General features: G+C 57.4%; 1 protein-coding gene across 1 annotated transcript in view; it reads right to left on the bottom strand.

Moving 5' to 3' along the window:
• The window catches only part of WNT7B (Wnt family member 7B), a 50464-nt gene that overhangs the window by 27370 nt on the left and 10098 nt on the right, over positions 1–12996 (bottom strand). The window contains exon 2 of the mRNA XM_017850745.1: positions 966–1192. Within this exon, the coding sequence (XP_017706234.1) occupies positions 966–1192 (227 nt within the window). The remainder of the gene's footprint in view (positions 1–965; positions 1193–12996) is intronic.

Raw genomic sequence — 12996 nt, 5'->3', positions numbered from 1 at the left:
AGTAGCTGGGATTACAGGCATATGCCACCATGTCTGGCTAATTTTTGTATTTTTAGTAGAGATGGGGTTTCACCACGTTGGCCAGGATGGTCTCAATCTCTTGACCTCAGGTGATCCACCCACTTCGGCCTCCCAAAGTGCTGGGATTACAGGCATGAGCCACCAGGTCCAGTCCAAAAGTCACTTTTTAAAGCCCCTCGCTGGGCCTCAGTCTCCTTATCTGTAAAATGGGTATGATGAAGCCTTATCCCCAAGGCTGTGAGGACAGGGAGGGATTGTGGCCTCAGGGGCTGTGCACAGTTGGCAGGGATCTTGCCAGCCCACCCGGCAGGTTTTGGTGATCTCTTGGTGTCCATCAAACCAGAGGCCCGCCCACTCCGCACATCCGCCCACCCGCCCTGCCCTCCGGCCATCGGATTCTCCGTGCTCCACGTGTCATGCTGGAGCATCCTGCACAGTTCACTCAGCTCCCTCTACCTGGAAGCCCCTCCACTCTCAGAATCCACAGCATTCACGCAGCATTCCCTGTGCCCCAGCTACCCCCTGCAGTAAGCATTACTATTCACTACTCTCCAGATAACAGGAACGGAGGTGCTGCCAGAAGAGGCAGTGTGCCTCCCTCTACACAGCTGCTAGGCAGCATCAGAGTGGGTCCCAACCACTGCACGTCACCGCCAGCACCACCACACCGCCAGCCTACGGGCCCACGGCCACGTCACGACAATGTCCTCCAGCCCCAAGCAAGGACCCTCATCTGCACACAGCCTGGCTCCCATCGAGGCCTCAGACGCGGCAGTGCCCCCTAGGGCCAGACCAGGCACGCGGAAGGGCTCACAGGAAGGCAAAGAAATCGACCCCCCGGGAGGCGTGTGCGGAACAGTGGCCTGGGCTGGCCTTCAGTGAGTGGCCTGGCCCACTGCCCCGGCCGCGATGGCTGGGCCCCTTGAGCCCAGAGGCGCCCTTACCTACTCGGAGCTCTTGCCCAAAGACAGTCTTCTCGCCGAGGGCAGAGCAGTTCCAGCGTCCAAAGCGGAACTGGTACTGGCACTCGTTGATGCCCATCTGCGCCCCCTCCCCGATCACAATGATGGCATCGGGCCGGCTCTGGCAGATGGCACGCTGCCGCGGGGCTAGGCCAGGAATCTTGTTGCAGATGATGTTGGCTCCCAGGGCCACCACTGATGACAGTGCTCTGCGGAGGGGAGGAGACAGAGGCTGTGAGACAGCGGCGGCCAGCGCCCCTCCTCACCCCCACCACCTTTCCCCCACTCAGCCTCTCAGTCGCGAGACCTGCACTAGCACCGCCCACCAGGGCACAAGCAGATCCCTGCCATCAGAGGGGCCATTTCCCATCAACTCACACGCGTGACCACACGTGTCACCCCAACTCACACGCGCGACCCCAGCCACACACACCCAGGCCTCTGAGCCTCAGAATACAAGAATCCGTAACCGCAAGTTCTACAGCTCTCCAGGCCGCTGAATCAGATACACAGCCCCTTCAGATTAGACAGGATCATGCGTGGGATGTGGCAGCCGCCAACTCGGGACTGTCTGCAGCTGTCTCCAAGCGGCAGACCCCAACTCCCCGACCAATGGGGCTTCCCCCTCATTTATAAATTCCCTGATGGCCCCTCCGTGGCACCTGGGCCAGGTGGACTGCTGAGTAGACCAGCAGCCAAGCCCACCCAGTACTGCCTCCAGCTCTGACCTGTGTATACCTTTGAGAAGGCACTCCCTGTCTGAGCCTCAGGTTCCACACCCATGAAATGGGGGTATAAACCACCCATCCCCAGGCTCAGACGACCACAGGGAGAAAGGCTGCACCGGGAATGGTGGCTGTGGCTGTTTTCTCTCCTGTCGGGGTGACAGGGTGCATGCAGAGGAAGAAATTAGGCCTGCAGCAAATTGAGCACTTACTGTGTGCTGGGCTCGGCAGGGGCCTTATTGCAAGACTGCAGCTTCGCAGGGGTCCCCCAGGGAGCCTTGTCACTAATCTCCTAGCAACTCTCAGGACCTGAAGCCCCAGACAGGAACCCACAGGCCCCGCTCACTCTACTTCAAGTGTTATAAGAGGGATTGTCGTTGCTTGTTTGTTTGTTTTGAGACAGAGTTTCGGAGTCTTACTCTGTTGCCCAGGTTGGAATGCAGTGGTATGATCTCAGCTCACTGCAACCTCCACATTCCGGGTTCAAGCCATCCTTTTGCCTTAGCCTCCCGAGTAGCTGTACTACAGGTGCCCACCACCACACCAGGCTAATTTTTGTATTTTTCATAGAGACGGGATGTCACCGTGTTGGCCAGGCTGGTCTCGAACTCCTGACCTCAGATGATCTGCCTGCCTTGGGCTCCCAAAGTGCTGGGATTACAGGTGTGAGCCACCGCACCTGGCCTTGTGTGTTTTTTTAATGAGGTGAAATTCCCATAATATAAAATGAACCACTTTGAAGTGTACAGTTCTGTGGCATCTAATATATTCAGTGTTGTGCAACCTCCAGCACTGTCAGGTTCCCAGATATTTCCACCACCCCAAAAGGAAACCACACCCATCAGTCACTCCCCGTCCTCCCCTCCCCGACCCTGGCAACCACCAGTCTGCTTTCTGTTCCCATGGATCTGCCCATTCGGAACGTTTCCTATGGATGGAATCATTCATCACGTGACCTTTGGTGTCTGACTTCTTTCACTTAGTGTCATGTTTTCAAGGGTCATCTGCGTGGTCACAGGTCAGCACTTCATACCTTTGTAAGGCTGATGACATTCCATTGTGTGGATAGACCACATTTTGTGTATCTATTCATGGCTGGTGGACATTTGGGCTGTTTCCATCTTTGGACTACTGTGAGTAATGCCACCATGAACGTGCGGGTAAGCTTTGTGTTTGAGCCTCTGTTTTCAGTCTCTGGGGCAAGGACCTAGGAGTTGCTGGGTCAGGTGGTCCCTTCGCTTTCTGAGGACTTGCCGGACTGCCTTCCACAGCGGCTGCCCCAGTCATCTGGCTTTAAGCACCCATGGAAGGGGCAGTGAGCTGGAAGGAGGGGGGGCGCAGCTGGATTCAGGCAGACCTGCAGGCAACAGCGGGTTTCAGCACAGTGCTTGGCTTCAAAACAACAGATCGGGCCTGTTTAGTGAGGGGGAAAGATGTGGGAGTTGGGGGGACCGCCAGGGGCTCCCCGAAGCTGATGCCCGTGGCCCTGGGCCCCTAGTGTGCTGGGGACCCTTCTACCTACTGCCCGCCCGCCCTTTTCTTGAGGGAAAAAAGTCAGTGATTTTCCAGGGCGGCCGAGCACCCACAGGCAGCTGGAAAGTCCCCGTGTGGCCTGAGCCCACAGCACGTGCTGCAGCCGGGCCGCCAGGGCGACACTCAATCCCCGAGGCCCGCCCGGCCCGCCCACTAATCTGGCCAAGATCTCCCTGGGTCTCCCACGGGCACAATGGGCAGAAAAGCCCCAGGCTGGCATGGAGGAAGAGCATCTGGATGGGTGGGGCTGGGAGCGGGCTGGAATCCGGGGAATTCAGCCCAAAGTAATTGTAGATCCTTGGAAAAGCGAGCTGGGGAAATGAGATGGATGGGAACCCCGCCGGGCACCCTGCTTGCCGGGGGGCAGAGCCTGTCTCAGTCCTGGCCTGAGGGACACTCTCCAGTCCCAAATTCTCCCCGCAGCCTCAGGGCTGAGAAACCCCCATTATCTGCAGTAGATGCCCTTGCTGGGGGGACCCTGATAGGACTTAGTGTGGACCCTGGGGGCAGCAATGGATCATTGCGATGGCCAAAGCCCTGGCCTCCCACCTCCAGGCAGCTGTCCACCACCAGCCCTGCCAGCACCCAGATCTGATCATGTCAATCCTCTGCTCAAAGCCCATCCCTAGGTCCCCGTTGCCCAGGGGACTATCCAAGCCTCTGTGCCTGGAACTAGAGGCCTCTTGGGGTCTGGCCTCGGGTGACCCTGCCTCCCAGCTGTGTCTGCTGGTCCCTCCCCTGGGTGCTGCTCCTTCTCCGTTTTTCTGTCTGACATATTCCATTTCCCTTTCAGGGCCCAAGTGAAAGCTCCACTGTGCTCAAGCTCCTTATTCCCTGGCACTGAGGGGGAGCACAGTGGGCGCTGGTTTTGCAGGTGTAGAGACCATTCTCCAGTCTCACAGTCACCATGTCCGTGCCCGGCTTCCCCTCAGAGTCACCGTGTCCCCGGCTTCCCCTCACAGTCACCGTGTCCGTGCTCGGCTTCCCCACCAGACAGTGGGCCCTCCAGGACAGTGTCAAGTCTGCTCAGTCAGGTCTCAGGGCTGCCAGGTATAGCCATCTCAAGTGTTTGAGGTATAGATAAATGAATACATGAACAAGTCAGTGCTTAAGAACCAAATCTGAAAGAACTCCTACAACTCAACAACAAAAAGACAAATAACCCAGTGTGACAGTGAGCAAAGCGCTTGTAGACATTTCTCCAAAGAAGATATACACATGGCCAACAAGCTGGAGAAGATGCCCAGCCTCAGTAATCACTGCGGAAGTGCAAACCAAAACCAAAATGAGATGCCGCCTCACACCCACTAGGATGGCTATGAGAAAGAAAGAAAGAAAGAAAGAAAGAAAGAAAGAAAGAAAGAAAGAAAGAAAGAAAGAAAGAAGTGTTGCCAAGGATGTGGAGAAATTGAAACCCTCATACACTGGCGATAGGAGCGTGCAATGGTATTGCCACTGCAGAGAATGGTTTGGCAGTTCCTCAATAAGTTCAACCTGGAGTTACCCAGCGATTTCACCCCTTGGTATATATTCAAATGAACTGAAGACAGGTGTTTAGACTAAAGCTTGTACACAAATGATCACAGTAGCACTACTCACAATAGCCAAACAGTGGAAAAAATTCAAATGCCTGTCAACAGCTGAGTGAATAAACCAAATGTGATCTAGCTATACAGTGGAACATTATGTGGCTATAAAAAGGAGCGAAGCACTGGGTTATGCCACAGTGTGGAGGAACCTCAACAATACAATGCTACATAAAGGAAGCTAGACCCCAAAACCATATACTGTGTGATTCCAGGGATATGAAATGTCCAGAATAGGCAAATCCATCAAGACAGAAAGTAGAAAGGTGATTGCCAGGGCTGGGTGGAGAAACGGGAATGGGGAGTGGCTGCCTAAGGGGTATGGAATTTCCATCAGGGGTGATGGAAAGTTCTAGAACTGGGGGTAGTGATTGCACCACATTGTGAATGGACTAAATGCCACTGAATTGTTCACTTAAAAATGGTTAAAGTGGTAAATTTTATTTTACGTATTTTAACCACGATTTAAAAAACTCTATCTATACACAGGACTCTGCACCCGAGTGAAGATTAGGTCCCAATTGAAGGGGATGTGAGAGGCCCACCCAGCCGACGTCCTGCTTGCTGTCTTGCACACTTACCCGGGGTGTGTGGGGCTGACGGAACAGGGGACTAGAGCCCCAGTAGCCCCTGTGTGCCCGTGCACAGGTAAAAGGGGAAGTAAAGGCATCGGGGAATAGAATACAGGCTCCTGCACTGTATTTTGTGCCAGGAGTATAAATAATTAGATATGGTTGATAATTCAGAAATAATTTCAAAATTGTCTCCCTTACTAAGTGGGGGTGTTTGTGTTCCCACTAACAATACCAGGTGCTCCCATTCTGAGGGTCGACTCTGGGCCGTTGGGACCTCAGACCTCACCGGTGTATCACTTAATCCTCACCTTGCTAGGTGAGTGGTGCCATCCTCATTTTGCAGGTGTGCAGACTGGAGCTCAGAGAGGCTAGGGGACCTGCCTGGGGCTGCACAGCCAGGTTTGAAGCCCAGTCTCTGAGTCCAGGACTCAGGTAGAAGAAGGAGTGCCACGTAGTAAGTGTGGGACAGACGCGGGAACACGGTCTGGAGCAGGCACTGGGTTGGCTTTTCACTCTCAAAACAGCTTGAGTTCTTCCTTTGCTTAAAATCCTTCAGGCCGTACAGCAATTCACTCCAGGTACACAAGTGGCTCCCATGCAGCTGCCATCCCTGCCCTCCCACTGCTGCCCCGGGCACTGTCCAGTCTGACCCCTGCCCTCCCGGAGGTGGCCTGGCCCTGCCATACCCCAGACCTGGCCCATGCCATTCCTTCCACCTGGAGGCGAGGGGTTGGGGAGAGGGGTGACTGGGACTGGCCCTCCTTAGAGAATGGTTGGCGTGGGAAGTGGGGGAAAAATATCTACCAACTAAATAGCCAGCGATTTAGAGGAGGCCAGAGAGCCATGCGGGTAGCGTGCTCTCCCCAGGGCCACTGGAGAGCGTGGGGGCACTGAGGGGCATGGGGTCACTGGGGAGTGTGGGGTCACTGGGGAGCGTGGGGTCACTGAGGGGCATGGGGCCACTGGGGAGCATGGGCTGGCCATGGACACTCTCAGCAAACCTTGTGGAGCAGACCCAGCTTCGCTCCAAGTGTGAAAACTCTCAGGGGTGGCTCCCTCGTCCTCAGCTGCTCGCCTGGGTGCCCAGGGAAGGTTGGCCAAGGAGGCTCTGAGTGGCTGTGAGTGCAGAGATGCTGGGAGCGGGGGCGTTCATGTTTCAGTCGCTGACCTTTTCCATGGAAAATTCTGCCCCGGCTCATCCCCCTGCACTGAATGGGGCCTCGGGACACAGGCGAGATGCCAGGTGGGATGGGCAGGTTGCAAGTTGGGAAAGTTTCCTTACCCCAGCCTGGGCCAGTCCGCTGCAGGGAGGGCGCTGCTGGGAGAAGAGTTTAGCCCTGCAGACAAGAAGCCTCCCCCTCATTCCCCAGGGACTGTGGACAAGGCCCTGCAGTCTCAGGCCAGCGGCCAGCAGAGGCCCAGGAGCTTCCTGAGAGGCATCCCGGCGCAGGTTTTGAGCCAGCCCTGTGTACAAGGAGGGGCTGCCGCCAGGTAGCGGGACAATCTTGCTCTTTGGCAGAGTCTCCCCAAGGGAGTGGGGCTGCCTCCAGGAGGAGGTGGCTGCAGTGGGGGCGAGGGGAAGGTAAGGACACTCCAGCCCCTTCAACCACTGCCAGGTGACAGATGAGAGCAGAAGTGGACAGAAGGTGAGTCCTTGGCGGCAGTGTTAGCCAGGTGCCAGGCCAGCCCCACAACCCTGGGGCGCCTGAGTCTGCAAATTCCTAGCTGTATGACTCAGGCAAGTTTCTTAACTGTGCCTCAGTTTGCTCCTCTGTAAAATGGGAGTGATAACAGCCCATATCCATCTCAGAGCCGCTGGGAGGACCCATCCTGTGACGTCCACAGCACAGGTCGCTGGTCTACAGTGAGAGCCCTCATCATTAACCCTTGAAGCTTGAGACTGCAAAGTTCATTACTGATTCATTCACTGGACACACAACATCTGACCCCCAGGATCCAGCCTCCCTGTGGAGATCAGGGACCAGCTTCGTCTATGGGGCCCCAAGCCCGAGACCAACAACTGTGAAGCCACTGGGTATCCACATCAGCCACTGCACCCACCACCAGTGGGTCCATGCCCAGATCAGCCCTTCCCTGTGACCTAGCAATCTCTCTCCTGTACCCAGGACAAACCCATGCTTGTGATCACCCAAGGATACGCACATGGGTCTATGGCAGAAATGGGGAACAACCCAGGCGTCTGTCAACAGGAGGATGGATAAACTAAGTGTGGTCCATTCATGCAGCGTGACTACACAGCAAAGAAACTGCCGACCCGCGTCAACACGGATGGGCCTCACAGACATCACGGTGCGTGAAAGAAGCCAGGAAAGAGGATGTGTGGATTCCACCACTTCTAAGAATCTCCGGCGAGGCGCCATGGCTCACGCCTGTAATCCCAGCACTTTGGGAGGCTGAGATGGGTGGATCACGAAGGCAGGAGATCGAGACCATCCTGGCCAACATGGTGAAATCCCATCTCTACTAAAAATACAAAAATTAGCTGGGTGTAGTGGCGTGTGGCTGTAATCCCAGCTACTCAGGAAGCTGAGGCAGGAGAATCGCTTGAACCAGGGAGTTGGAGGTTGCAGTGAGCCAAGTTCGCACCACTGCACTCCAGCCTGGTGACAGAGTGAGACTCCATCTCAAAAAAAAATACCCAGAACAAGCCCACCTCATCTTAGAGAGAAAAATCAGAATAGTTACCCTTGGGTGGGTGGCACCAACTGGGAGTGAGCAGAGGGAGCCTGCCGGTATGCCAGAATGTTCTTTGTCCCAAGCCGGGTGGTGGTTGCATGAGTGCACGCGTATGTAAAAATGCGTCAAGGTGTGCACTAGAGATTTCTGCATTTTACGTAAATTATATCTCAGCATAAAAGTAAAGTATTACAGTATGTGACTTTATTGAAATGGGGCAATAAAGCAGGAATGGAAACTCCAGGCTTCTCATAATAATTAAAATACAGAAAACAGGCCGGGCACGGTGGTTCACACCTGTAATCCCAGCACTTTGGGAGGCCGAGGCAAGTGGATCACCTAAGGTCAGGAGTTTGAGACTGGCCTGGCCAACATGGCGAAACACTATCTCTACTAAAAATACAAGAATTAGCCGGACATGGTGGCACACGCCTGTGATCCCAGCTACTTGGGAGGCTGAAGAAGGAGAATTGCTTGAACCAGGAGGCGGAAGTTGCAGTGAGCCGAGGTCACGCCACTGCACTCCAGCCTGCGTGAGGGAGCGAGACTCCATCTCAAAAAAACAAACAAACAAAAAACCAGAAAACACACTTCAAAATTCAAATGCCAACATTAAAAATCATGCCCGTGTGTTGTGTGTGCCTGGCCCGCCTTGGGGGTGCTAGCCTTTCCTGCACACGTGCTCCATAGGGCCGCTGGGCTGGGCCAGCCACCGACCTAAGGCAGAGCTGGGCTGAGCCAGAATGCCCTGCCAGGGCTCCTCTGCCTCAGCCTGTGCCCATCAGCCAGCCTGTCCCTACCAGGCCCTCAGCCTCTGTGGACCCTGAATGCGGGCAACAGCCCACTGCAGCAGCTCCCAGGCAGTGAGAAGGTTAAGTGCAGGAGACCCCAGGGAGTTGTGGGGGCTCATAGCCCTTGGTGGAGTGCCCTCCTGCTCTGCCTATGCCCAGCCTGGCACTCAGGCAGTGGACAGAGCTGCCACATAGCGGCCATCCTTCCTCCCAAAGGAGCAGGGCCATCAGCAGTGATGGGGAGGAACAGGGTTGTGGGACGTGGCCCCTCTGGCTAAGACCCTCATCTGGGCGGCGCCATCTCTGCCAAGGCCCAGCCTGGGGGCTCCCTCCTCCAACATTCTCAGGAGCTTTGGGGTAACCTATCATCTCACTCTTGGGTACCCTGAGCCCAGGTGGCAGGGGGTGGGCAGCATCTCACCTGTGCCCAGAATCAGAGCCACCCTGTCCTCTCCCTGACACCCCTGCTGTGTTCAGGAGTAACCCCTGCTTCAACGCCTCCCCCAGCAGGTAGGCGTCTAACCTAATTCCCTCATGCTGTCAGGGTTTTCAGTGGTTGAGGCAGAGTGAACACCCACTGCGTGCCTGACTGGCCTCAGAGTCCCCTCAGGGCTGCTATTTCAAAGTTCGGGGGGCCAAGGGCTAGAATGGTGACAATAATCATGATTACTCTTCCCTCAGAACAGGAATTGGAGGTCCAGAAAGGTTCAGCAGCCTTCCTGGTAGCTCAGGAAGGCTGGGAGCGAGCAGGGCTGGAACCCACCCCTCCCGTCCCGGGGCTGGCCAGTGCCCTGTCATCAACCCTTCCCCTGGGAGATACCCCATCCCTGACCCTCAAAGACAGCGGGGGCAGGATGGGCAGAGTGTGGTCACTCGTCCTCCTGGAGAGCCACCCTCCCATGTAAGTCTCTAGGGGCAGGAGGCTGCTTCTGGGGCCAGGCTGTGTGGGGTTGGGCCTTCCCTGAGGAGCTCTTGGAGAAGGAAGCCCCCCGACATGCACCAAGCTGTAAGGAGTCTCTCAGGCTCCAGACTGACTGATGGGCCCTCCCCAAACAGGTCTGAGCCCCCGTGGCTGGGTCCAGGATGGCAGAACCCTGTCTTACTCCCCACCATATGCTGGGCCTGGTGCAAGGCCAGGCGTGGCAGGGCCTCAGCTGCCTGTGCAGGCAGGGGCTAGGGCTGCAGGCTGGGTGGGCAGCAAGGTTGCCATGGGGCGTCCCCTTGTCACTCAGACTGCGTTACAGGTCAGTTGAAACCAGCTTGTACCCCCACTTCACACAGGGTTGAGAAAATGCCCACAGTCCATGTCACGGCCCAGCGTTTCAAACTGGGTGATGGGGTGGTGAGGATTATGGGGGTGAAACCACTCAAAGTACCCCTCGAGAGGGCACAGCTCCCCGCCAGCAACAGGACAAGCTGTGTCTTTCTGGTGATGAGGCCTGGGAGAAATCGGCTATGCTATGACACAGATGTGGGCTCGTATCCTGAGGAGGCCTGGGAGCCAGGCACCTCCACCTCAGTATCCCATTTCTCCTCCAAATTCCCAAAAACCGACCCCACAAACCACAACCCAGCTCTGTTTTGCCAGTGGAGGTGGGGGGGGCGGGGCGCAAATGGCCCCACAACAGCCTGGCTGGACCCCCGCTCTCCCACCTCAATCTGGACTGGACACCAGCTCTCAACACGGCACCCAAGCAGTCCTAGTGCTGTCCATCCCACCCAGTTTCAGGGTGGAAGTAGCGCCCCACCCCGCCACTGAAAGCATTCCCGAGAAGGACCAGGGCAGCGTTCCGTCTGGGAGACACGAGATCTCACTTCTTCCTGGAACCCAGCTGGAGCCTGCCCGGGACTCAGCATCCAGACCCCCCAGAGCCACAGGAGCCAGAAGCAGAACCCTGGGGCCGCCTGCCCTCCCCCGCAGATAACAGGCACCTCTTTCAAAAAGCTCATGGAGGTCAGAAAGGCTTTCCCCAGCACGCCCTGCTCTGCCCCCAGGGCACCCACCATCCTACCCCTGGCATGGGTCCACGCCCCACCCTGACACCAGCAGGATCGTGGCCTTGGGGCCTGCCTGAGCCACCTCCTGGCCCCAGCCTAGGCTGCTCCTCTTTGGCCACTTTGGCCAGGTGGCCCCAGGCCTGCCCCCTCAGTCCTCACTCTTGCCCACACTCCTTCCTAGCATGCTGGCCCCTGACCTGCTGAGCTCTCCACTGCAGAGACCCCTCCTTGGGGAGGCATTCCCACCCACCAGCCCCCTCTGGGAGAGCCCAGACTCTGTGCTTGACCTCTCAGGCTGTCCTAAAGCCACTGTGTCAGCGGCAGACTCCCCAGGGCAGGGGTCCCCAGCATTGCCCAGCACCCGGCCAGGCCCCAAGCTCAACATGGGCATGAGCCACTCCATCCCCCCAGCTGAGGGAGCATGGGCAGCCCCCTCCCCAGCTCTCTGGGTGGCAGGGACAGGCTGGCTGAGCCTGGGCCTGATCTCCGGCCTCCCTCCCGGCCCCTGGCCCTGGCTGCTGGACTGCCCCGGGCTCCTGCAACCCACGCTCCTGGCCCGGGGCGCTTTGTAATTCTTCCTTCTCAGGCATCTTCTGGCAAAAATATTTGAAGAATGCTCCAATTATCTGTGATCAGCCAGGGAGGCAGGCCTGGATCCACCCATCCAGGAAGTAACTCAGCAGATACCCGGGAGGACAGCGCCTGGCCCCCAGGCCCATCCAGGGCCGAGTCCTCGCCAGCCTCTTCCTCAGGTGGGCAGAGGGTTGGCCCAGAACTTTCCATCCATACAGGGGCTGGCTATGGCTTTGGAGCCCAGCAGGGTTCCTTGGGGCTGAGTATGGGGCAGGGGCTGGTGGTGGCCTCAGTGTTCCTGCCTGTCAAATGGGGATAAGAATGTGGGCCAGGTCTGGGGTCATTCAGCAGACCCCATGAGCCACAGGCTGCAGACTGGTCAGACACCCCCACTCATCCAGAACAGAGCTCCACCTGCACCTGCCCCGTAATGCCTAGACCCCACAGCAGCTCCAGCGCTGCCCTCAGAGGAAGCTGGAGGGAGGCATTGCAGCCCAGAGCTGGGCGTGCCGGTGGGAAGGAGCCAGAGAGAATGACTAGGACAGGTCTGGGCTCCACAGCTGGTGCCCCGTCTTTCCTGGAGGAGGGCCCAGCTCTGTGGGATGGGGCGGGGGGCTTGGGTCAGGGGCTTTGCCCAGCCACCCCAAGGCTGTTCTGAGTCTCAGTTTTCTCATCTGAGAGCAAGGGACAATCAGCCCTCCTTTGGCAAGTGGCAGGTGAGGCCTGGAAGGGGCCTTACACCTGTGGGAAAGGGACAGGCCCAAAGCGCTCCCCTTTCCAAGCAGGGTTCATGGTGTGTGGGGCCCTGGAACCATTTCCCACCCTTTCCCACCCTCTCCCCACTCTGGTTCCCCTGGCTGGTCCTTGCCAGCCTGACCTTACAGATGAGGAAACTGAGGCTGAGAGAGAATAGCCAGAAGAGAGCAGTGTGGGTGGGGGCCGGGACAGTGCATCCTTAGAGGAGGCAAAGGGAGCTGGGCGGGTGGGGGTGGGCAAGGAAGGGGCTGGGGAGAGCAGAGGGCTGACACCCCCAGGGCCCAGCTCGGGAATGAGGCCATCCCTCTGCCCCTCCCTGCCCTTCCTGGCCTCAGTTTCCCATCTGTGTAGTGAGGGGCTGAGGTGACAATCTGGGTACCTGCAGCTGTGTCCTAAAGAGGTTTGCTCGTTTGCTTGGGTTTGGGGTCCTGTGTTCAAGTTCTGCTCAGCTGCTGGCTCTCGCTGGCTTCCCTGAGCCTCAGTTTGCCTGTCTGTCCAATGGGGAGAAACGCCCTGCTGGTGGGTGGGGCATCCTGCAGGCTGCCCTCCACTGCGGTCCCACCTGCCACTCTTTCCACGCCACTGCTCTGCTCAGCTCTCAGCTCACAGTGTTCCCAGGGAAGGGATCAGAGCGTCCACTTGCTCCCTCACGCCCCCGGCGGGCGGCTGCCCCCCCACCCTCCCCACATAGCTGGCATTCCTGGCCTGGCAGCCTGGGACCCCACCCTGGAGAAGAACCAGACCGCCTGGGAAAAAGCTGGCGAAGAGCTGGGGGCCCC

This window comes from Rhinopithecus bieti, unplaced genomic scaffold (genome assembly GCF_001698545.2).
Source record: "Rhinopithecus bieti isolate Rb0 unplaced genomic scaffold, ASM169854v2 scaffold_32081, whole genome shotgun sequence".
Lineage (NCBI taxonomy): Eukaryota > Metazoa > Chordata > Mammalia > Primates > Cercopithecidae > Rhinopithecus > Rhinopithecus bieti.
The sequence above is the reverse complement of the archived record's forward strand: the minus strand, read 5'-3'. Positions and strand labels throughout refer to the sequence as shown.